Below are 22,001 nucleotides of genomic sequence, written 5' to 3' on the forward strand. Positions count from 1 at the left end.
GCTCAAACGTCCCAATATCGGGGCACAAATGTCCCAGTATTGAAACACAAACGTCATGATATCAGGGCACAAACGTCATGATATCGGGGAACAAGCTCTCGGTATCGGGACAAAAACATCCCGATATTGGGGCACAAACATCCCAGTATTGGGGCACAAAGTCTTGGTATCAGGGCACAAACATCCTGATATCAGGGCGCAAATGTCCTGGTATTGGGACACAAACGCCCTCGTATCGGGGCACAAGTGTCCCAGGATCAGGTCACAAACTCTCGGTATTGGGAAACAAACGTCACAATATCAGGGCTCAAACAGGATTGGGACTCAGACGTCCCAGTACCAGCAAGAAAAAAAACCCTCCCCTCCTTCTCCAAAGTCCTCTCTGGTGTCTTGTGGGGTCCATCACCGCTGCCTCAGACCTGGAAGGTGCCGGGAGGGTTAAAGAAGAAGAAGAGGAGGACGAGGAAGGGGCAGTTACGCTCCGAGCGCAGGGTCCTCATCCTCACCTGTGTGGCCGAGGCCCGGGGTGGCAGAGGCTGCTCTGTCCCTGGGGGGCTCACCCCAGGACCCCCCCCCGGCTCCAGTGTTCGGCTGCTGGTGAGAAAAAACACATCAGCCATGTGCCCCAACTCATCCCCCCAGGACCCCCAGCTTCCCCCTTGTCCCCCCGTGCCCCCCAGCTGCCCCACACCCCCCCCGTACCCCTCACTCTCACCTCTCCCCCCCCCCCGCCCGCCTCCTCCACCCGCGGGCCGCCAGCACCAAACCCAGCCCAGGCCCCAGGAGGGCGACGGGGAGGGCGCAGGCGATGGCCAAAGGCGCCGGGGCCTGGCGGCGAGGAGAGGCCGGGGGGGGTCCCCCGACCTCTTCCTCGCAGCGGGGGCCCATGAAGCCGGGGGGGCAGGCGCAGACGTGGCCGGAGAAGTGGGTGTAGCAGGTGGCACCGTGCAGGCAGGGGCCCGAGGCGCAGGCGTCGGCCCGCAGGCGGCAGCGGGCGCCGGCGTAGCCCAGGGTGCAGGAGCAGGTGAAGGCGTTGGCGCCGTCCACGCAGGTGCCGCCGTTGGCGCAGGGGTTGGGGCTGCAGTCGTCCACGTTGTGCTCGCAGCGGGGGCCCGAAAAGCCCGGGCGGCACCTGCAGAGCACGCTGCGGCCCCCCAGGTCCAGGCAGTGGCCGCCTGCGGGTGAGGGGTTATGGGGATACTGGGGGGGAGGTGGGGGGGGGGGGGGAAGAGATGGGGGTCGGGGATGGAGGGGAGTGTGGGGAGGTGTTGGTTGGGGAGGGTTTGGGGGGGGGTGGGAGGGGAGAGAGGGGGGTTGGGAGGGCAAGGGGGTTGTGGGGGGGAGAAAGGGGGTCTGGGGCGGAAGAGAGGGGGTCTGGGGGGGGTGGAAAGGGGGCTTGGGGGGTGAGAGATGGGCATGGGGGGGGCAGAAAGAGGGACTTGGGGTGGGAGGGGGCACACTGGGAGGGATCACAGTGGGGGGGGGGCACCCAGGGGGAGTCCCAGTGGAGGGGTCACACTGGGGAGGGTCCCAGCAGGAGGGTCCCAGCGGGGAGGGGGGGGGCACCCAGGGGGTCCCAGCAGGGGGGGGTCCCAGTGGGCCTCCCCCCCCCTCACCGTTCTGGCAGATGCTGTCGGCGCAGCGGTCGGTTCGGCGCTCGCAGTTGGAGCCGTGGAAGCCGGGGGGGCAGCGGCAGCTGTAGCCGGTGCCGGGGGGGGGCGCGGGGGCGCAGGCCCCCCCGTTAAAGCAGGGCCCAAGGGCGCAGGGCGACGGCGACGCCTCCGGCACCGGCTCCGCTTCGGGGGGGGCTCTCGGGGACGGGGGGCGCCCCAGGGCGGGGGGGTCACAGCGCGGCCCCCCCAGGTCGCTCCTAAAGACCTGGTGGGGGGTGTGGGGGGGGGGTCACCGAAAGCATCCCCGGGGGGGGCACGGAGGCCTAAAAGCCCATGTGGAGGTGGCAGAGGGGGGGGTCCCAAAGGTGACATAGGGAGGGGGGGGGGCCTGAAGGTGGCACAAGGGGGTCCCAAGGGGGTCCCAGAGGTGACCCGGGGGGGTCCCAAGGGAAGTCCCAGAGGTGGTACGGGGGGGTCCCAAAGGGGTCCCAAAGGTGACCCGGGGGGGGGTCCCCAAGGCGGAAGGGGGGGGCCCCCAAGGTGTCACTCACCGTGCTGTTGGCACCGGGGGGGGCACAGCCCTGGCCGTCTCCCCTGCACCCCCCAGCCTGGGGACAGGCGTCGGGGGATGCCGGGGAGGAGGGGGGGGGCTCTGGGCACTCCCGGGGGGGGCAGCAGCGGGGGGGCCAGCAGCGGCGGTGCTGGGGTGGGGGGGGGCGGCGGCAGGCAGCGGGGAAGGGGGGGCAGCGGCGGGGGCAGGGGGCGGCCGAGGGGCACGGGGGGAGGCAGCGGGGGCCACGGGCGGGGGTGCGGCAGCGCAGGCGGGTGCCGAAGCGCAGCCCCCCCCCTGCCCCCCCCCGCCACGGCCCCCCCGGCACCAGGCGCTGCCTTGCCACCGCTCGGCCCAGCAGCCGGCCCTGGGGAGCTGTGCGAGCCGTCAGACCCCCCCCCCCCAAAAAAAAAAAAAAAAAAAAAAAAAAAGGTCTGCCCCCCCCCCAAAAAAAAAACAGACTTTTTCTCCTCTGCTTGCCCCCCTCCCCAAATGCCCATTTGCAACATCCAAACTCCCACCTCCCCCCCCCCCAAATCTTTGTGTGTCCCCCCCCCCCAAATAAAATCAATAAGGTCTGTGCCCCCAGGGCATCCTATGGACTCCCCCCCGCAATCCCAAATTTGAACATTTTCTCTTCTGCTTGCCCCCCCCAACCCAAATTCCCATTTATAACACCCAAACTCCCACCTCCCCCCAAATCCTTGTGTCCCCCCCCCCCAAATAAAATCAATAGGGTCTGTGCCCCCCCCAGCACCCTATGGACCCCCCCAATCCCCAATTATTATTTTTTTCTCCTCTGTTCCCCCCCCCATCCCAAATGCCTATTTACAACATCCAAACTCCCACCTCCCCCCCCCCAAATCCTTGTGTCCCCCCCCCCAAATAAAATCAATAGGGTCTGTGCCCCCCCCCAGCACCCCATGGCTCCCCCCCAGCACCCTCTGCCCCCCCCCACTCACCCCCAGGCCCTTTGGCCTCATCCAGCCGCCAGGATTCGACCACAAGGGACACGGTGCCCTGCTCGGGGGGGGGGGGAGGCAAAAAATGGGGCGGGGGGGGGTCAAATCTATGGGGTCCTAGGGACCAGATTGGGGGGGGTATTTGCAGGGAGCCAAGGTCTCGGCTCCATGGGTGGGGGGGGGCACGGGGGGGTCCTCACCGGCCAGGGGAAGGCGAAGGGCAAGCGGAGCAGGCGGGGGGCACCCGGGCTGGGGGGGGGCCCGGGGGGGCTGTGAGTGATCCCCAGGCTGCAGCCGATCCCCCCGGGGGGGCGCAAGCAGAGGCGAAAGACGAGGCGGCAGGAGGGGGGGCCCCCGCACGGCCCCCCCGGGCCCCCCCGTGCCGACAGCACCCGCAGCTCCAGCACCCCCCCGGGCTGCACCTGCGTGGGGGGGGGGGGCATCGAGGACCCCGGGTAAGACCCCAATGCCCCCCCCGCCCCCCCCTTGGGGAGCACCAAACATCCCAGAGCCGCCCCCTCCCCCAGCAAAACCCAAAACACCCATTGGGATTTGGGGATTTGCCCCCTCCCAGCACCCCAAAAGCCCCCCACCGGTCCCCAAATCCACCCCCCAGGTCCCCAAATCCAACCCCCAGCACCCCAAAAGCCCCCCCAGCTCCCTGAAAGCCCCCCCGGCACCACCAATATGCCCCCCAGGACCCCAGAGCCCCCCCATGTCACCAATTACACCCCCCCAGCACCCCAAACACACCCCCAAGCTCCCCCAAATCCACCCCCCAGCACCCCAAAAGCCCCCCCATGTCCCCAATTACACCCCCCTAACACCCCAAATACGAACCCCCCCCCCGGCACAACTCTTCCAACCCCCCCCCCAAAGACCCTCCAGTGCAAACTTTGAGGGCAAAGACCCCCAAAACACCCCCCAGGACCCTCCCCCCCCCCCAAAAAAAAAAATAAATCCACTGAGAGCCTCCTGAAGAGCCCCCCCCCGGCCCCTCTCACCGGGGGGGGGCAGAGCAGTGCCAGGAGGGCAGCCAGGAGCAGCGGGGCCATGGCCTGGTGCTGGGGGGGGGGTCCCAACCTGGTGGTCCCGAGGCTCAGCAGGGTCTGAGCCCGACCCCCCCCTGCCCCCAGGAATTCCTTGGGGAGGGAAGGGCCAGGGGAGAGCCCGCCCCAAAGCCCACCCCCCAAATGGGGGGGGGGGCACAGCCCCCTACCATCCACGCACCCCCCAGGCAAGACCGCAAAGCCCACCCCCAAAAGGGGGGGGAGCACCCCATAAAGACCCCAAAGCCCAACCCCCTCCCAAAGCCCACCCCCAAAAGGGGGGGGGGCACAGCTCCCTACCACCACCCCCAAAGACCCCAAATCCTGGGGACACCGCCCCCCCCAATAAAGATCCCAAATCGGGGGGATGCAACCCTCTGCCCCCCTCCCCAAGACCCCAAATTTTAGGGACACAGACCCCCCCCCCATAAAGACCCCAAAGCGGGGGGGACACAGTCCCCTGTCCCCCCATAAAGACCCCAAACTGGAGGGACACAATCCCCCCCCCCTGCATAAAAACCCCAAACAAGGGGAGGGGACCCCCGCTGTGTGTTCCCCCCCCCAAAAAAAATCACCACGCAGCGCCCCCACCTCCGCCAACTCCTTTTATTTCCCTCCCTTGCGGGATGCAACCAACCCCCCAAAAAAATAAAAATAAAAGCTGGGGACGCGTCGGGGGGGGTCAGTGACAATAGGGGGGAGTCGGCGACAACGTGGGGGGGTCGGGGACACGAGGGGGGGGTCGGGGGCGTCACTGCTGCTTGGAGTGGGGCCAGAGGCGCCGGGCGAGGGTGCCCAGGAAGAGCCCCGGGGGCTTCTTGCCCTGCGCCAGCTCCGCCAGCCGCTGCTGCTCCTCCTGTAACGAGACCCCAAAAGCCGTTAAAACCCTTTTTTTTTTGGAGCCCCCCCCCCCCCTCCCAAAAACCCGGCAAACGTCCCCAAAAAAGCCCCGACCTCCTCGAGCTGCGAGCGGCGCCGCTTGAAGGCAGCCAGGGGGTCGTCCTCCAGCGCGTAGTTCTCCAGCACCGCGCGCACGTCCTCCACCCCGCTCAGCGCGATGGCTGGGGGGGAAAAAAAAAAAGGGGGGGGGGGGTGAGGAGCTAAGGAAGGGGTTTTTTTGGGGCGGTTCGGGGCTTTTTGCTCACTTTTAAGGAAGGCGGCCAGGTCATAGAGGGAGCGGTCGTCGGAGCTGCCGTCCCAGCGGCGCAGCGCCAGCCCGTTGTAGGGCTGCAGGCAGAAAGCTTCCCGGCGGCAATCCACCACCACCACCTTGGCGGGGTCTCTGTTGAGGCACGAGATGTCCTGGGGGGGGGGGACAAGGAGCTCAAACCCCCCCCCCCACCCCAGGTCCCCAAAATCTCTCCCCCCCCCCCCCCCTTCCCAAACCTTGACGTGGTGCCCGTCCATGTAGCGCGTGGCGTCGCGGAAGAGCCGGTAGGAGACGAAGCCGTGCGGGTCGATGCTGTCGATGAGGGGGAAGGCGGTCTGGGTGGGGGGGGGGGGGGGGGGCGAAAAAAAGAGGTTTTTTGGGGTCCGCCACCTTTTTTGACAAGGGGGGGGCCTCCCCGTGGCGGGGGGGGGGCGCTGACCATGCCCGTTTCGGAGGTGAAGACGACGATCTCGTAGAGGGGGGCGAGCTGCTGCAGGAGGCTCTCGATGCCCGGGCGCTTCTTGAAACGCCAGCCGGTGACGAGCTGAGGGGGGGGGGGGGGACATAAAAATGGCACCTGGAGGGGGTGACAGCGAGGGGGGGGACACGCAGGGCCCGGGGGGGGCACTCACCGACCACTCGGGGTGCAGCAGGACGTCGGTGAGCTCGATGACGAGGGTGTAGGGGGGCTGGTAGTAGGGCTCGCGCAGGGGGTCCGGCAGCAGCTTGGGGCTGGTGGGCTCAATGATCATCTGGGGGGGGGGGGGTTAGGGGTGAGAGCCCCCCCTCAAATAGAGGGGGAGCCCCCCCCCCAACTTGGGGAGAGCCCCCCCTGGAATTAGGGGGGCGGGGAAGGCTCGAATTGGGGAGAGGAGCCCCTCAAATGGGGGACGGGGACAGCCCTCAAACTGGGGGGGGGGGGGGCAAATTATTAGGGGGATGGGGGGGCAAATTATCGGGGGCGGGCCCAAATTATCGGGGGGGGCTCCAATTATTGGGGGCGAACAGGGGGAGCCCCCAATTACTGGGGGGGGAAAGGGACCTCAAAACCGACACCCAACGCCCCAAAATGACGTCAGAGCCTCTCGAAAGGGGACCCCAAAACGGGGACAAATCTCATGGGGGGGGGGCACTCAGGGGTGCCCCCCCCACCCCTGCGGGAGACAAACAGCCCCGAAACAAAGCGAAATGGCAGGAAATTGGGCAAAAATCCCTCCCCCCCAAAAAAAAAACCTGTCGGTAGTCCTTGAAGTATTTGTAGGTCCGGCGCAGCTGCTGGATGCCCACGGGGTCTGCGGGGAAAAAGGGGGGGGCGAGAGCCATTTGGGGGCCCTGTGCGCCCCCCAGCAATGCCCCCCCCCCCTTAAATTCCTTTTCTGCATGGGAAAAACCCCAAAAGCGCCAAAATTCCACGGGGGGTGTGAAGAACCTTATAAAAGGGCGTGGGGAGGTGACAAATGGCCCCAGGGACACCTCCGTCCCCCCCCCGGGGGGGGGGGTCACTCACCTCCATCGAACTCGTCAGGGACCTGCAAAAAATAAAGGGGGGGGGGGGGCGAGAGGTAATATGGGGGGGTGACCCCATAAAAAGAGGGGAACCCCATAAAAAGGGGTTGGGGGCAGCAGGAAGGGGGGGGGGACACCTCAAGGGGGGGGGCACGGGGGCAATTTGCAGCTGGGTGAGGGTTTTTTTTTGTTTGGGGGGGGGGGTGGGGGGGGGGGAGCTTCCTGAAAGCCCCTTGATGTCCCCAGCGGGGGGCCGTTGTCACCTCCGCCCCCTGGGGACATCAAAAGCCCCGAACAATCATAAAAAAAGGGAATTTGTGAAAAAAAAAAAAAAAAAAGAGGCTTGGGGGGGGCGGGCACCAAGTCCTGCCCCCCCCCCCCACATGGGGCGGAGTCTCTGAAATGGGGTAAAAAGAGCAACAAAAGGGGGCAGTGAGGGCGCGGGTTTGCTGAGGGTAGGAAGGGGGCTCGGGGGGGGGGGGTCCTGAGGGGGAGGGGGGGGAAATGGGGATGGGGGAGTCCGGGGGGGGGGTCCTGGGGGGGCCCTCACCTTGGCCCCGTGCTCGTCCACGGCGTTGCTGCCTGCGGGGAGGGGAGAGAAGGGGGCGTGAGGGGGAGGGGGTCCCGGTACCGGTTTTTTTGTGTTTTTTTTGTTGTTTTTTTTTTTGGGGGGGGGGGGGTCCCGGGGGGGGGTCTCACCGAAGACGTAGACGATGGCCAGGCCGGTGCCGGCCCCCAGCAGCCCCCCCAGGCGCAGGGCCAGGCGCCGAGCCCCCGCCAGCCGCTGCCGCCGCCGCTCCTCCTCCTCCTCCTCCTCCTGCTGCTGCTGGGAACCGGGCCGGGGGGGGGCACCCGGGGGGAGGGGGCCCGGGGGGGGCGCAGCCGCTGCCTGGAAAAATAAATAAATTAATAAATAAATAAATAATTAATTAATTAAAAGGGGGGGGGGGAACGGTGAGGGAGGGAGGGAGGGGGGGGAACGGGAGAGCCCCCCCACACCCCAGTAATAGGGAAATAGAAACCGAGAGACCCCCGGTGAACCGGGACCCCCCCCCCAGGACGCTGGGAGCCCCCCGGTAACCGGGAGCCCCCCCCCCAAAGGGACCGGGACCCCCCCGGTAATGGGGAAATGGGAACCGGGAGACCCCCGGTGAACCGGGAACCCCCCCCCGGGACACTGGGAGCCCCACCCCGGTCCCCGGCCCCCCCCCAAGCCCCCACCTGGTGCCGCCGCAGCCGCTCCTGCAGCAGCTCCGCGGTCCCGGTGCCGCTCCCGGTCCGGAGGCGGCCCTGAAGGCCCCGGCCCGGCCCCGGCGGGCCCCGAGAGCGGCGCGGGCCCCGCACGCCACCGCCGCCCGCCCGGCCGCCGCCATCTTCCCGCAGGCCCGAGGGCAGCGCGCAGGCGCGGCCCCGCCTTCGAGCACCGCCCATCAAGCCGGCGGCCAATAGGAAAAGAGGGCGAGGCGGAAGAGCCAATGGGGAGAGGGGGGCGGGGAAGGGGGCGGGACGTGGGTGGGGAGCAGGGTGGGCGCGCGGTCCTAGTGCCCGGCGCTCGCTCCCAGTACCCCGCCCCCCCCGTCCCAGTACGGCCCCCATGGTCCCAGTACGGCCCCCCCAGCCCCAGTCCCCTCCTCCCTTTCGTCCCAGTAGCCTCCCCCTCCATCCCAGTAACCCCCCCCCCCCCCATCCCAGTATTCAGTATCTCAGTCCCAGTATCCCAGTCCCAGTGGCCCAGTGAGGCTGCTGGGACCCCAAAACCGGGGACATGGGGCACATGGGGACATGGAGCACCTGGGACCCGAAACCCCGTGATGTGGGGTTAATGGGGACGTGGGGGACATTGGGACGTGGGGCAGCAGGGACCCCAAACCCGTGATGTGGGGGTCCTGGAGATAATGCGGTTAATGGGGACATGGAGCACCTGGGACCCCAAAACCCGTGATGTGGGGTTAATGGGGACGTGGGGGACATTGGGACGTGGGGCACCTGGGACCCCAAAACCCCTGACATGGGGCTCGGGGGGACACGGAGCACGGGGGGGACACCCGGGGCACCGGGGGGGGGCTGTCCCATATGGCTCGCGGAAGCCCGACCCCAAAAGCAACCCCATAACAGAGCCGGCTCCTGGCGCCCACCTTTATTCCAGCACCAAGGGTTTTGTTTTTTTTTTTTTTGGGGGGGGGGGGGCAAAAGCCGGGGGCCGTGTTAGCGGAGAAACTTGGGGGGGGGATTAAAATTGGGGTGAAAAGGGGGGAAAAAAGAACACCCAAAAGCTCAATTAGGATCTTCGGTGGGGGGGGGGAGAGTGGGGTTAACGCCCCCCCCCAAATGGGCCGATGGCGCCGCTTCTTCCTCACCGGTTCACCTTCTCCTCCTCCTCCTCCCCTGGGGGGGGGGGCAGCGGGCGGGGGGCTGAGCTCCAGCTGGGGCAGCTGGAACTTGGGGTGTCCCCCCCTGCCCCCAGCCCCTCCACGGCCCCCCCGGCCAGCTCGGGGGGCACTGGGGGGGGGCGAGCTCCAGGCGGGGCAGCCGCACTTTAGGCTGCTTTTGGGGGAGCTGCTGCTGCCCCCCCCCCACCGAGAAGCCCACCTTGGGCACCCAGCGCCGGGGGGGTGCCTCGGGCTCCGTTTTGGGTTTAGAAAAGCCCCAAACGGGCCCCCCCACCCCCCGTTTTCCTCGCCCCCCCCCCCGGCTTTGCCCTTCACCAGCACCAGCACGGCCTTCCTCACGCTGCCCATCCTCAGCCTCGCCTCCGCGCCTTCCCCCCCCCGCCGTGGGGGGGGGGGATTTGGGGGGCTTGGCCACCCCCACTCCTCTCCCCCCCCCCCGGCTGCTTCTTTGCCCCCCCCGAGCCCCCCCGGGGCCGCCAGCTCCAGCTCGGGCACCTTCAACGCCGGCCTCTTCCTCGCCCCCTCCTCAGCCTCCCCCCCCCCGCGGCCTCCCCCCTTCCGAAAAGCCCACGGCGGGGATGGAGACCCCCAGCCCCCCCCCAGCCCAATTTTTGGGCCCCCCCCCCAGCAAGCTCTCGGCGCTGCCCCCCGCCCCGCCGGCCTCGCTTTGGGGACCCCCCCGCTGCGGATGTCGGGGGTCGAGCCCCGAATTGGGGCAGCCTCGCCCCCCCCCACCGCCACCCCCCCAGCTCCCAGCCCCCGGGGGGGGGCAATTTGCCCCCCTTCACTTTGGGGGGGGCCAATTTGGGGGGTTTGGCCTCGGGGACGCCCGCGTCCCCCCCGCTCCCCAAAGCCACCTCCAGGGCCACCGCAGGGGCGGCCACCTCCAGGCCGGGCATTTTGGGCCCTTCGCCGCCCTCGGCGGGCGTTTTGGGGCAAGAAAGGCCCAATTTGGGCAATTTCCCTTGGGCGCCGGCTTTGGGCAGCGCCAAACCCACCTCGACCTTGGGGACGGAGATGGCCAGCACTGGTGCCACTGGTGCCACTGGGGTCACCTCCTTGGGTGGGGGGGCGCCCAGCCCCACCTTGGGGACCGCCACCTTGGGGACCCCCACTTTGGGCACCCCCACTTTGGGGACCGCCACCTCCACGGCGGGCAAGCGGGGGCCCCCCCCGCCTCTGGTGTCCCCCCCCGGGCTCGGTGAGGGTCCCCGGCAGTGCCACCTCCAGCGCCGCCGCCTCCTCCCTCACCGTCACCCGCTGCGGCCGGGGGGCTTCGGGCACCGCGCGGGGGGGCGAGGGGGTGGCGGGGGGGGGCTCGGTGCCTGCCCCCCCCCGGGGGGCAGCAGGGCCAGCTTGGGCAGGGCCAGCTCCACGTCCACGGGGGGCGACGGGGGGGCTTCTTCTTGAGGGGCGCCAGGCTCAGGAGGTTCTGGGGGGGGGACAGAAAGCGTGGGGGGGGTTGGGGCTGGGGGGGGGGGCGTGGGGATGGCCAGCGGGAGGTGGTGGCACCCATGGGTGTCCCCTTGTTCCTGGTGACAGCCGTGGGTGTCCCATGTCCCTTGTGTCACCCATGAGCACCCTACGCCCCCAGTGCCACCCACGGGTGCCCCACGTCCCTGTAGCCACCTATGGGTGCCCCATGTCCCCAGCACCACCCATGGGTGCCCCATGTCCCCGGTGCCACCCACAAGCACCCCATATCCCCAGTGCCACCCATGGATACCCCAGTGCCACCCACGAGCACCCCACACCCCCAGTGCCACCCATGGGCACCCAGTGCCACCCATGGGTGCCCCATGTCCCCGGTGCCACCCACGAGCACCCCATATCCCCAGTGCCACCCATGGGTGTCTCACGTCCCCAGTGCCACCCATGGGTGTCCCATGTCCCCAGTGCCACCCATGAGTACTCCAGTGCCACCCACAAGCACCCCATGCCCCCAGTGCCACCCATGGGCACCCAGTGCCGCCCATGGGTGCCCCACATCCCTGTAGCCACCTATGGGTGTCCCATGCCCCCAGCACCACCCATGGGTGCCCCATGCCCCCAGTGCCACCCATGGGCACCCTGTGTCACCCATGGGTGTCCCATGTCCCCAGTGCCACCCACGAGCACCCCATGTCCTCAGTGCCACCCATGGGTACCCCAGTGCCACCCACAAGCACCCCATGTCCCCAGTGCCACCCATGGGTGCTCCATGTCCCCGGTGCCACCCATGGGTGCCCCATGTCCCTGTAGCCACCTATGGGTGCCCCATGCCCCCAGCACCACCCATGGGTGCCCCACGTCCCCGGTGCCACCCACGAGCACCCCACGCTCCCAACGCCACCCTCCCCCCCCCCCCTCCTCCCCCAATCCCCGTCACCCACCAGCTTGGCCACCTTGGCCTTGGGTTCCTTGCCCTGGGGGGGGGCTGTGGTGGTCCCGGGGGGTCCGCGCCCCCCCGGCCCGGGGCGCTTGAGGCAGAAGGAGACGCGGCAGGGCTGGGCGCAGCGCAGCACCCGCGCCGCGTCCTCGCACCGCACGTCCTCGAAGAAGACGCGGGCGCTCAGCAGCCGGTCACCTACGGGTGGGGGGGGGGGTGAGGGGGGCTTTTTGGGGTGGGGGGCGCCAATGATAATGGGGGGGGGCTGACCTTGGCGGAGGCCGGAGCCGCGGTGAGCCTCGCGGACGTAGATGCCGTCGCGGCCACCAGCCAGGAGGATGTCACCGGCACCGGCCTCCACCACCACCTCCAGCAGCTCCTGGGGGGACAGCGCCGGGGGGTGGGGGGGGGCACCCAAGGGTGGGGGGCGCCCAGGTTCAGCGTCCGAGCGCCGACGTCCTCCCTCCCCGTCCTCCATCCCCCTCTGGCCTCCTCTTCCTCTTCTTCCTCCCCCCCTTTCTCCCTCCTCACCTCTCCGCTGGCCGGGGGGCTCCATGGTGCCCGGGGGGGGGCTTCAGCGGTGCCCGGGGGTGTCACCAGCGTCACCACGGGGGGGGGGGGCTGCAGGGGACGGGGCAGAGACACCGCCTGAGCCCCCCAATGGACCCTCTTGCGAGGCAACCCCCAGCGCAGCCCCCCCCCCAGTGCAGGCCCCACCTTGAAGCCCCCCTATTGAACCCCCCCATTGCACACCCCCCCTACTGAGCCCCCCCATTACAGACCCCAATTGCAGCCCCCCAATTTTACCCCCCCCCAATTTCAAGCCCCCCATAGCACCCTCTCCCCAAATCACCCCCTTCCAGCGGGTGTGGGGGGCACATCCCCATCACCCTCCACGGAGACCCCCCCGTGCCTCTCCCCAGCCCCCCCCCCCGGCACCCCAAAACCTCTCTGATTCCCCCCAAAAGAACCTGCAGCCGCTCCAGCCCCGTCCCTGTCCCCTGGGGACAGCAGGGTGACAGGGTGACATTTCCTTCCCACGCCACCAAAGGCCACAGCTCATTGCTGGCATTCCCGCGGCGGGACGCGCCCTAAAATGTGTCCCCCCCCCCCGCAAGGTGCCACCCCCGTGCCCATGGGGACAGCGAGCCCTTTGTCCCCAGCCTCGCGCCCCCCCCCCCGGCCCGGGGAATGCCGAGCATTCGGGGTGCTCAGCACAAACCCCATGGGGGTGGCACCCACGCAGGACTGGGGAGGGGGGGGGGGGGCACATGCCAGTGTGCCCCCCCCCCAAAAAAAAACAGGCCCTCGCTCCATTGCACGTGCAATTTGCAGCTTTATCAGGTGCAAGGGCGCACTGGTGCACAGATACGTGGGTGCAAAGGGTGCACGGGTGCATTGGTGCAGTGGTTGCATGGGCGCCCCGGTGCATGGGTGCACGGGTTCAAGGGTGCACAAATGCGTGGGTGCATGGTTGCATGGGTGCAAGGGTGCGTAAATGCATGGGTGCATGAGCGTGCAATGCATGGGTGCACAGGTGCATGGCTGCAAGCGTGCCCAGATGCATGGGTGCACGGGTGCAGGGGGCGCCTGGGTGTTTTAGTGCGCTGGTGCAAGCGTGCCCAGATGCATGGGTGCATAGTTGCAAGGGTGCACAATGCATGGGTGCACAGGTGCATGGCTGCAAGCGTGCCCAGATGCATGGGTGCACGGGTGCAAGGGGTACCTGGGTGTTCTGGTGCACCAGTGCAAGGGTGTACGGATGCATGGGTGCACAGTTGCACGGGTGCAAAGCTGCAGCAGGTGCATGGTTGCACGGTGCTCGGGTGCACAAATGCATTGGTGCAAAGGGTGCGTGGGTGCACGGATGCACAAGTGCACGGGTGCACGGCTGCATGCGCACAAAGATGCACGAGTGCACAGTTACGCCGTGCACAGGCGTGCAGCTGCATGGGTGCAAAGAGGCACGAGTGTGCAAATGCAGGGGTGCGCGGGTGCAAAGGCGTGCAACTCACAGAGGGGTGGGAGCACGGGTGCACGGGGTGCAAGGGGTGCACGGGTGCGCGGGGTGTACGCCAGCACCCCCACATCACGTCCCCCCCCTCCTCGGTGCCACCCTCCCTGCAGCCAGCACGGCCCCGTATGCATCACCCCCCCCCCCCAATGCAATGGGGACACGGGGATATGGGGACATGGGGGGGATGTGGGGGACACTGGGACATAGGGACCCAGGGAGTGGGGATATAGGGACATGGGGGACACGGGGATATAGGGACAGGGGGATATGGGGACAGGGGGATATGGGGACGGGGGGACATGGGGATGGGGGGGATGTGGGGACAGGGGGACATGGGGGACACAAGGATGGGGGATATGGGGACGTGGGGACACAGGGACAGGGGGCACACGGGGACACGGGGATAGGGGTATATGTGGCCATGGGAATATGGGGACAGGGGGATAAGGGGATAAAGGGAAAGGGGGACATGGGGATATGGGGACAAGGGGACACAGGGACATGGGGATATGGGGTCAGTGGGATATGGGGACAGGGGGAGAGGGGTATTGGGGGACAAGGGGACACAAGGCAATGGGGACATGGGGGTATGGGGACACAGGGACAGGCCCTTACCTCCGTCCCGTGTCCGTGCCCGCCCGGTGCTGGCCCCGCAGGCGGGGGGACGTAGGGGAAAAGGGGCCGGGGGCTGGGGGCCGGGCGCTGGGGGCTGCGGGTGGCCATTGGTGGCCCCGGGCGCGGGGGCCGGTGGCACCCGGCCCTGCAGAGGCTGGCACGGGCTCAAAAGGCTCGGGGGGGGGTGGGGGGGGTGAGGGGGGGGGTTGGGATTGGTGGGGGGGGCACAAGCAGGGGAAAGCCCCAGGGTGGGGAAGGGACCCCAAAAATGGGCTCTGGAGGGTGGGGGGGCACCACTGGAAATGGGGGGCAAGGGGTTGGGTTGGGGGGGGCAGGGTGGAAGGACCCCCCCTCCCCTGGCACTATGGGGACCCCCCAGCACCCAAGAACCCCCCCGGACCCCCCAGCACCCCAGGAACCCCCCAGCCCCATAGGACCCCCCCCCAGCATCACCAGCACCCCATAACCTCCAGACTCCCCCCTCCCAGCACCCCAGGACCCCCCCAACACCCCCAGCCCCCCCCCCCCCCCCCCCCCCCCCCGGTGCTGACTCAGCACTTCCCGCATGGGGGTGGCGTCGAGGGGGGGGGCCAAGAATGGGGCGATTCACGGCGGGGGGGGGCCCTATAGGACCCTTCGCAGTCCTACAGATACCCCCCAGCCCTATAGAACCCCCCCTCCCAGCCCTACAGGAAACCCCCCAAGCCCTATGGGACCCCCCCCTCCCCAGCCCTATAGCCCTACAGGACCCCACCCCCAGCCCTACAGCAACCTCCCCCAGCCCTATAGGACACCCCCTGGCCCTATAGCCCTATGGGACCCCCCCCAGCCCTATAGGACCCCCCCCAGCCCTAGGGGACCCCCCCAGCCCTACAGAACCCCCCCCCCACCCCACTGCCACCCTCCCCATCCCCTCGGGACCCCCACCCCCGGCTCCAAGCGCCCCCTCCACGAGAGGGCCGAGACCCCGAAGGCGCAAACCAGCGACCCTTTATTGTCACCGGGGTGAGGGGGTTGGGGGGGGGGCACCGCGTCCCTCCCCCCGTCCCCTAGGCCTTGGGGTAGTGGCCGCAGACGTAGACGCCCTTCCCGTCGTACTCCGAGGTGTGGAGGCAGCGGAGCATGAAGTGGCCGAGGTCGTGCTTGGAGATGACGCGGGAGCCCCCCGCGGTGGCCCCCACGGACACGGCGTAGTCCCCGGTCAGCGGCTGGTCGTCTGCGTGGGGACAGGGACACGCCGTGGAGCCGTGGTGCCACCGCCGCCACCACCGAGTGCGCCCTCGGGTAGCGTCACCCCGGTGGTGGTACAGGGGGGTGGGGGGCACCCAGTGGCTCCGTGACACCACCCAATGTCACCAAGATGGTGGCATCCCCACATAGGGTTGGGGACACCCAACGGCTCCATGCCACCACCCAGTGTCATTGGACCACCCAATGTCACCCAAATGGTGGCTTTGTCATGTAGGGTTGGGGACACCCAAGAGTTCCATGACACCACCCAACATCGTTGGGTTGGTGGCATCTTCATGTAGAGTTGGGGACACCCAGTAACTCCATGACACCACCCAATGTCAGCAAGATGGTGGCATCCCCGTGTAGGGATGGGGACACCCAATGGCTCCATGACACCACCCAATGTCACCAAGATGGTGGCATCTCCGTGTAGGGTTGGGGACACCCAATGGCTCCATGACACTACCCAATATCACCAAGATGGTGGCATCTCCGTGTAGGGTTGGGGACACCCAATGGCTCCATGACACCACCCAATGTCACCAAGATGGTGGCATCTCCGTGTAGGGTTGGGGACACCCAACGGCTCCATGCCACCACCCAGTGTCATTGGACCACCCAATGTCACCCAAATGGTGGCTTTGTCATGTAGGGTTGGGGACACCCAAGAGTTCCATGACACCACCCAACATCGTTGGGTTGGTGGCGTCTTCATGTAGAGTTGGGGACACCCAATGGCTCCATGCCACCACCCAATGTCACCAAGACGGTGGCACCGGCACATGGGGTTGGGGACACCCAATGGCGCAGTCCCATCACCCGATGTCATTGAGTCGGTGGCATCTCCATGTAGGGGTGTCCCCAACCCTACATGCCACCACCCAACGTCACCAAGATGGTGGCATCCCCATGTAGGGTTGGGGACATCCAATGGCTCCATGACACCACCCAGTGTCATTGGATCACCCAATGTCACCCAGATGGTGGCATCCCCACGTAGGGTTGGGGACACCCAACGCCACCACCCACCGCCACCACGACGGTGTCACCACCCACCCGCGCCGCCTTGGTGCCACCCACCTGGCCGTTTGTCTCCGTGATGGTGGCCCCACCATGACATGTTGAGACCCAAATCATCCCCTCGTCCCCCCCCACCCCGTGTCCCCAGGTGTCCCCAGGTGTCCCCACGCACCGGCGATGTGCGGTGGCATCACGGCCACGCAGTCCAGCCCCGAGTCCTGCAGCACCCGGTGCATGCGGACGTGGTCCTCGGTCACCGGCAGCAGCCGCGGTGGCACCTTCTGGAGGTCCCACAGCAGGAAGGCTACGGGGTGGGGACACGGGGACACGAAGGGACGATGAGGGAGGGGTGTCCCCAAGGGGGAGGGGACGCATCGGGGGGGGGGGGGGGGGGGGTGGCGCTCACCGGACAGGCAGGCCACCACCTTGCGCACGCCGTGGGCCTTCATGGCGGCCACGATGTTCTTGGTGCCCTCGGACATGACGGTGGTGGGGCCTGGGGGGGGGACAGGGTGACAATATGGGGGGGTGGGGACACGCGGGGAGGGGCACGAGGGTGGTGGGGGAGGGTCCGGGGGGGCTGTGGTGCAGTGTGTGGGGGGGTAAGGGGTGGTGACGGGGACGCGTGGGGGCGATGGGGACGGGGGGGGGCAAAAGGGGCACACGGGGGCAGGTGGGGACAATGGGGACATGGAGGATAATGGGGACACAGGGAGGGAATGGGGACACGGGGGACAATGGGGACACGGGGGGGGATGAGGGCACGGGGGGGGCATAGGGGCACACGGGGACAGGTGGGGATAATGGGGACGAAGGAGGGTGATGGGGACACGGGGGCAACGGGGAGGCAGGGGGCAATGGGGACGTTTGGGGACAACGGGGACATTTGGGGACAATGGGGACATAGGGGGGTAATGGGGACATGGGGGGGCAATGGGGACACAGGGCTGGGGTCCTTGGGGCACTGGGGACACAGGAACGGGGTCCGTGGGGACATGGGGACACTGGGGGGGGGTCCTTGGGGTAATGGGGACACGGGGTTGGGGGTCCTTGGGCAATAGGGGTGCAGGGACAGGGACCCCCCCAGGAGAACGGGGACACGGGAGGGGGGGGGTCCTCATCCGGCTCGGGGACATGGGGGACACGGGGGTGGGGGGGACACAGGGGGGGTCCCATACCCAGGTCGTTGCGGGTGCCGAGGATGATGAGGACGGCGTCCTGACCCCGCACGGCCTCGGCCACGGCGGGGGGCTCCAGGACGTCGCCCACCACCACCCGCGCTGGGGGGGGGCCCTGTTGGGGCAGGCGCCCGGGGTCCCGCACCAGCACGGTCACCGCGTACCCTGGGGGGGGGGGAGGTGACAATAGGGCCGTGACTCAGCATTTCGGGGCGTGACTCAGCACCGCCGCTGCGGCCCCGTAAGCCTATTCCGGGGGAAATTGGGGGGAAATAGGGGGGGAATGGGGCTGGGGGGCTGCGTGGGAGCCCTATAGGGTCCTCCCGCCCTATAGCGGCAGCGTCTGCCCCACAGGGGCTCCACGTGCCCTATAGGGGCTGTATTGGCCCCGGGTGAGCTGTGTTGGCCCCATAACGGCTCCGGCTGCCCCGTATCAGCTCTGGCAGCCCCATATCGGCTCCAGCTGCCCCATATTGGCTCTGTCCACCCCATATCGGCTCCGTCTGCCCCATATCAGCCCCACCTGTCCCATACAGGCTCTATCTGCCCCACACAGGCTCCGTCCGCCCCACAGAGGCTCCCCCTGTCCCCACTGCATGGGCAGCTTCTACCCCATACAGGCTCTACCCGTCCCATACAGCCCCTAAGTGTCTCATAAAGCCCCTGTCTGCCCCATACAGCCCCTAATTGCCCCATACAGTCCCTATCTGACCCATACAGCCCCTAACTGCCCCATACAGTCCCTATCTGCCCCATACAGTCCCGATCTGCCCCATACAGCCCCTAACTACCCTATGCAGCCCCTAACTACCCCATACTGTCCCTAACTGCCCCACGCAGTCCCTAACTACCCCATACAGCCCCTAGCTGCCCCATACAGCCCCTGTCTGCCCCATACAGCCCCTCGCTGCCCCATACAGCCCCTAACTGCCCCATACAGCCCCTATCTGCCCCATACAGCCCCTAACTGCCCCATACTGTCCCTAACTGCCCCATACAGTCCCTAACTACCCCATACAGCCCCTAGCTGCCCCATACAGCCCCTAACTGCCCCATACTGTCCCTAACTGCCCCATACAGCCCCTAGCTGCCCCATACAGCCCCTAACTGCCCCATACTGTCCCTAACTGCCCCATACAGCCCCTAGCTGCCCCATACAGCCCCTAACTGCCCCATACTGTCCCTAACTGCCCCATACAGCCCCTAGCTGCCCCATACAGCCCCTAACTGCCCCATACAGGCCCTATACACCCCATATGGGCTCCGGCTGCCCCACACAGCCCACAGCCAGGACCCCCCGACCCCATTATCACCCGTCCCATGTCCCCAGTGGCCCCGTCCCCAACGTCCCCGTCCCGATCCGGAAGGGGGGCAAGGGGGGGGCTGGGGGCGCCACCCATGGGTGCTGCCCCCCCCCCCCCTTACCGCCATCCAGAGCCTGGCTCAGGGTGGCCAGCCCGGTCCTGCCGGTGGCCCCGAAGATGGCGATGTTCCTGCAGGTGGCCATGGTGGCCCTGGGGTCGCCACCACCCCTCGGGGCCCCCCCTCTCCCCCCCGCGCCTCGCTCCACCCCCGGGGGGCGGCCACGGAGCAACGGCCCCGCCCCGGGGGCCGGAGGAGCCGGGGGGGGGGGGGGGGGGGGGGCAAACTGGGGGTTATGCACCGAGCCCTGCTCCGTGCACCCCCAGTTTGCACGACCCCCCCCCCGGTGCATGCACCCCCCGGTTGTGTACCCCCCGCTGCGTGCACCCCCACTTTGCACGACTCCGTTTCACACACCCCTGCTTTGCACCACCCTGCTGCGTGCACCCCCAGGTTGCGTGACTCCATTCCGTGCACCCCCAGTTTGCACCGCCCTGATGTGTGCACCCCCATATTGCGCGACCCCCCCCAGTGCATGCACCCCCCCCAGTTGCACAACCCCAGTGCATGCACCCCCCAGTTTGCACGACTCCCCTGCTGCATGCATCCCTGCTTGCACTTCTCCAGTTTGTGCACCCCCGGTGCACGCACCCCCAGGTTGCACAGCCCCAGCCCGGGCCCTGCTCCGTGCACCCCCTGTCCGTGCACCCCCAGCATATGCACCCTGCTTTGCATGACACCATTTGTGCCCCCCCCTGCTTTGCACGGCCCTCGTTTGTGCACCCCAGGCCTGTGCAACCCTGGTTTGCGTGACCCCAGCCTGTGCAACCCTGGTGCATGCACCCCGGGCTGTGCACCCCTGCTTTGTACAAATCCGTTCGTGCACCCCCAGTTCGTGCACCTCTGGTGCCTGAATCCCCAGTCTGCACGTCCGCATCCGTGCCCCCCTGTTTGTGCCCCCCCCCCCCCCCCCCAGTTTGCAGGGCCTTGCTTTGTGCACCCCTGGTGCATGCACCCCCGGTTTGTGCAACCCCAGTCTGTGCACCCTTGGTGCGTGCACCCCCAGTTTGCACGCTCCTGTTCATGCACCCCCAGTTTTCATGGCCATGGTTTGTGCACCCCCTACTCGTGCACCCCCAGTGTGCACGGCCTTGCTTTGTGCACCCTTGGTGCATGCACCTGCAGTTTGCACAACCCCTGCTTGTGTACCCCCGGTTTGCACGGCCCAAGTTTGTGCACCCCTGTTCGTGCACCCCCAGTTTGCACGCCTCTGTCCATGCATCGGCATTGGTGCACCCCCGGTTTGCACAACCCCACTTTGCACAACCCCACTTTGCACAGCTGCAGCCGTGCACCCCCCCGTCTGCACAGCCTGGTGCACGCACCTGCAATTTGCACACCCCCGCTCGTGCACCCCCACTTTGCACAGCTCCACTTCGTGCACCCCCGCTTTACACCCCCCCGCTTTGTGCCCCCCCCTCCGTGCATGCCCCCCCCTCCCGTTTTGCACGCCCCCCCCCTTCACCCCCCCCCTTTTACCAGCGGCAGCCCCCGCCCCCCTCCCTCCCGGTGCAGCACCGATGCGGAGGGGGGGGTACGGGGAGGGGGGGGGGGGCAGCACCGGCGTGATTTTGGGGTGGGGGGGGGTCACGGGGAGGGGGTCCAGCCCCGGGATTGGCTGCCGGGGTGGGGGCGGAGCTTGGGGCGAACCGGGCGGCTCCGCGGCGGCGGCCCCGGGAGCGCAGCCCCCCCCCCTCCCCGGTAAGTGCCCCCCCCTCCAGTAATTGCCCCCCCCCCCCCCCTTTCTCATCCCACCCTGGTGGGGGGGGCACAGCACCGGGGGCCTCCCCCCGACCCCCTTTTTCCCCTCCCCCCCCCCTCCCCCGGTGCGGACGTGCTGGGGGATGCTGGAAACGGGGGAAGGGGCTCCTGGGGGAGGGGGGGGCGCCGGAGACCCCCCCCCCCGGTGCCACGGTAGCGGCGGGGGGGGGCTCCGGGAGGGGGGGGAGCGGGATCCCCGGGGGGGTCCCTCAAGGTGACCGCGGGGAGGGCCGGATCCTGCGGGGAAGGGGGGAAGGGAAGGGGGGGGAGCGCGGGGGGGGCTCCATGGGGGGCTGGGGGGGCTCTGGGAGGGGCTGCTTGGGGTTTTGGGGGGACTGCAGAGGGGCCCTTGGGGGTCAGGAGGGGCTGTATGGGGTGCTGGGGGGGCTGTATGGGATTTTGGGGGGGGGCTGCAGGGGAGCCGGGGGTCTCTATGGGGTGCTGGGGGGGCTGCAGGGGGGCTGAGGGCGGTTCTGTGGGATTTTGGGGGTGCTGCAGGGGGGCTGAGGGGTCTCTGGGAGACGCTGGGGGGGCTGTATGGGATGCTGGGGGGGGGCACAAAGGTGCTGGTGGGGTCCCTATGGGATTTTGGGGGGTGTCTCTGGGATTTTGGGTGTCTCTATGGAGTGCTGGGGGGGGCTGCATGGGATTTTGAGAGGGCTGCAGAGGGCCTGGGGGGTCTCTGTGGGGTGCTGGGGGGCCACAAGGGTGCCGGGGGGGTCTCTGGGATGCTGAGGGGGCGGTATGGGATTTTAGGGGGGGCTGCAGGGGTGCTGGGGAGGGTCTCTATGGGGTGCTGGGGGGGCTGCAGGGGTACTGGGGGGTCTCTGCGGGATGCTGGGGAGCTGTATGGGGGGCTGGGGAGAACTGGGGGGGGCTGCATGGGATGCTGGGGGTCTCCATAGGAATTTTGGGGGGTCTCCACAGGAATTCTGGGGGGTCTCCATGGGATTTGGGAGGGTCTCTATGGGGTGCTGGGGGGCTGTAGGGGCGTTGAGGGGCTCTCTGGGGGGTGCTTTAGGGGGTGCTGCAGGGGTTGCTTTTTTGGGGGGGGGCTGCACCAGATGCTCGGGAGTACCTAGGATGATGTGGGGGGGCTGCTGTGGGGTCCCCCATTGCCCCCCCCCTTTACAACACCCCACAACTGAGGTGCGGAGGAGCCCCCCT

The 22,001-nt window shown here is 67.9% G+C and overlaps 3 protein-coding genes across 6 annotated transcripts; all 3 read right to left on the reverse strand.

Annotated features, from left to right (window-relative positions):
• Positions 1-510: 510 nt before the first annotated feature.
• LOC113841033 (uncharacterized) lies at positions 511-3,146 on the reverse strand. Its single transcript, XM_072029967.1, has 3 exons — positions 3,126-3,146; positions 1,617-1,878; positions 511-1,175 (listed from the first exon to the last, which is right to left on the reverse strand). Exons 1-3 carry the CDS (start codon positions 3,144-3,146, stop codon positions 712-714), a joined length of 747 nt encoding a protein of 248 aa, XP_071886068.1. The 3' UTR covers positions 511-711.
• Positions 3,147-4,766: 1,620 nt separating this feature from the next.
• TIMM50 (translocase of inner mitochondrial membrane 50) lies at positions 4,767-8,508 on the reverse strand. 4 transcript variants are annotated; one of them, XM_038172061.2, is made up of 11 exons: positions 8,052-8,227; positions 7,530-7,719; positions 7,381-7,412; positions 6,832-6,853; positions 6,558-6,616; positions 5,957-6,076; positions 5,764-5,868; positions 5,561-5,659; positions 5,320-5,476; positions 5,129-5,235; positions 4,767-5,030 (listed from the first exon to the last, which is right to left on the reverse strand). In XM_038172061.2, exons 6-11 carry the CDS (start codon positions 6,074-6,076, stop codon positions 4,926-4,928), a joined length of 693 nt encoding a protein of 230 aa, XP_038027989.2. In that variant the 5' UTR covers positions 6,558-6,616; positions 6,832-6,853; positions 7,381-7,412; positions 7,530-7,719; positions 8,052-8,227; the 3' UTR covers positions 4,767-4,925. The 4 variants fall into 4 exon arrangements, with proteins under 4 accessions (XP_038027989.2, XP_071886034.1, XP_071886035.1 ...); XM_072029933.1 differs by lacking the exon at positions 7,381-7,412 and having other exon boundaries at positions 8,052-8,234; XM_072029934.1 differs by lacking the exon at positions 6,558-6,616 and having other exon boundaries at positions 8,052-8,234.
• A 6,682-nt stretch (positions 8,509-15,190) lies between these two features.
• On the reverse strand, positions 15,191-19,237 carry BLVRB (biliverdin reductase B). The gene is made up of 5 exons (XM_038172064.2): positions 19,077-19,237; positions 17,652-17,816; positions 16,880-16,969; positions 16,646-16,777; positions 15,191-15,436 (listed from the first exon to the last, which is right to left on the reverse strand). The coding sequence occupies exons 1-5, from the start codon at positions 19,156-19,158 to the stop codon at positions 15,270-15,272; spliced, it is 636 nt and encodes a 211-aa protein (XP_038027992.1). The 5' UTR covers positions 19,159-19,237; the 3' UTR covers positions 15,191-15,269.
• Between the last annotated feature and the right edge of the window lie 2,764 nt (positions 19,238-22,001).

This window comes from Anas platyrhynchos, chromosome 33 (genome assembly GCF_047663525.1).
Source record: "Anas platyrhynchos isolate ZD024472 breed Pekin duck chromosome 33, IASCAAS_PekinDuck_T2T, whole genome shotgun sequence".
NCBI lineage: Eukaryota > Metazoa > Chordata > Aves > Anseriformes > Anatidae > Anas > Anas platyrhynchos.

Excerpts from the sequence above, each read along its gene's own strand:
- BLVRB (XM_038172064.2), bottom strand. The coding sequence starts at position 19,158 with ATGGCCACCTGCAGGAACATCGCCATCTTCGGGGCCACCGGCAGGACC. Across the intron at positions 16,970-17,651 it reads CGGCACCCGCAACGACCTGG|GCCCCACCACCGTCATGTCC; the intron begins GTATGGGACCCC and ends TCCCCCCCCCAG. Across the intron at positions 15,437-16,645 it reads GATGCCACCGCACATCGCCG|ACGACCAGCCGCTGACCGGG; the intron begins GTGCGTGGGGAC and ends GTCCCCACGCAG.
- TIMM50 (XM_072029932.1), bottom strand. The coding sequence starts at position 8,493 with ATGGAGGGGGAGGCTACTGGGACGAAAGGGAGGAGGGGACTGGGGCTG. Across the intron at positions 6,854-7,529 it reads GGCCATCGTCTACGTCTTCG|GTCCCTGACGAGTTCGATGG; the intron begins GTGAGACCCCCC and ends TATTTTTTGCAG. Across the intron at positions 5,869-5,956 it reads TGCTGCACCCCGAGTGGTCG|CTCGTCACCGGCTGGCGTTT; the intron begins GTGAGTGCCCCC and ends CCCCCCCCTCAG.
- LOC113841033 (XM_072029967.1), bottom strand. The coding sequence starts at position 3,146 with ATGAGGCCAAAGGGCCTGGGG. Across the intron at positions 1,879-3,125 it reads TGAGGCCAAAGGGCCTGGGG|GTCTTTAGGAGCGACCTGGG; the intron begins GTGAGTGGGGGG and ends ACCCCCCACCAG. Across the intron at positions 1,176-1,616 it reads CGACAGCATCTGCCAGAACG|GCGGCCACTGCCTGGACCTG; the intron begins GTGAGGGGGGGG and ends CCTCACCCGCAG.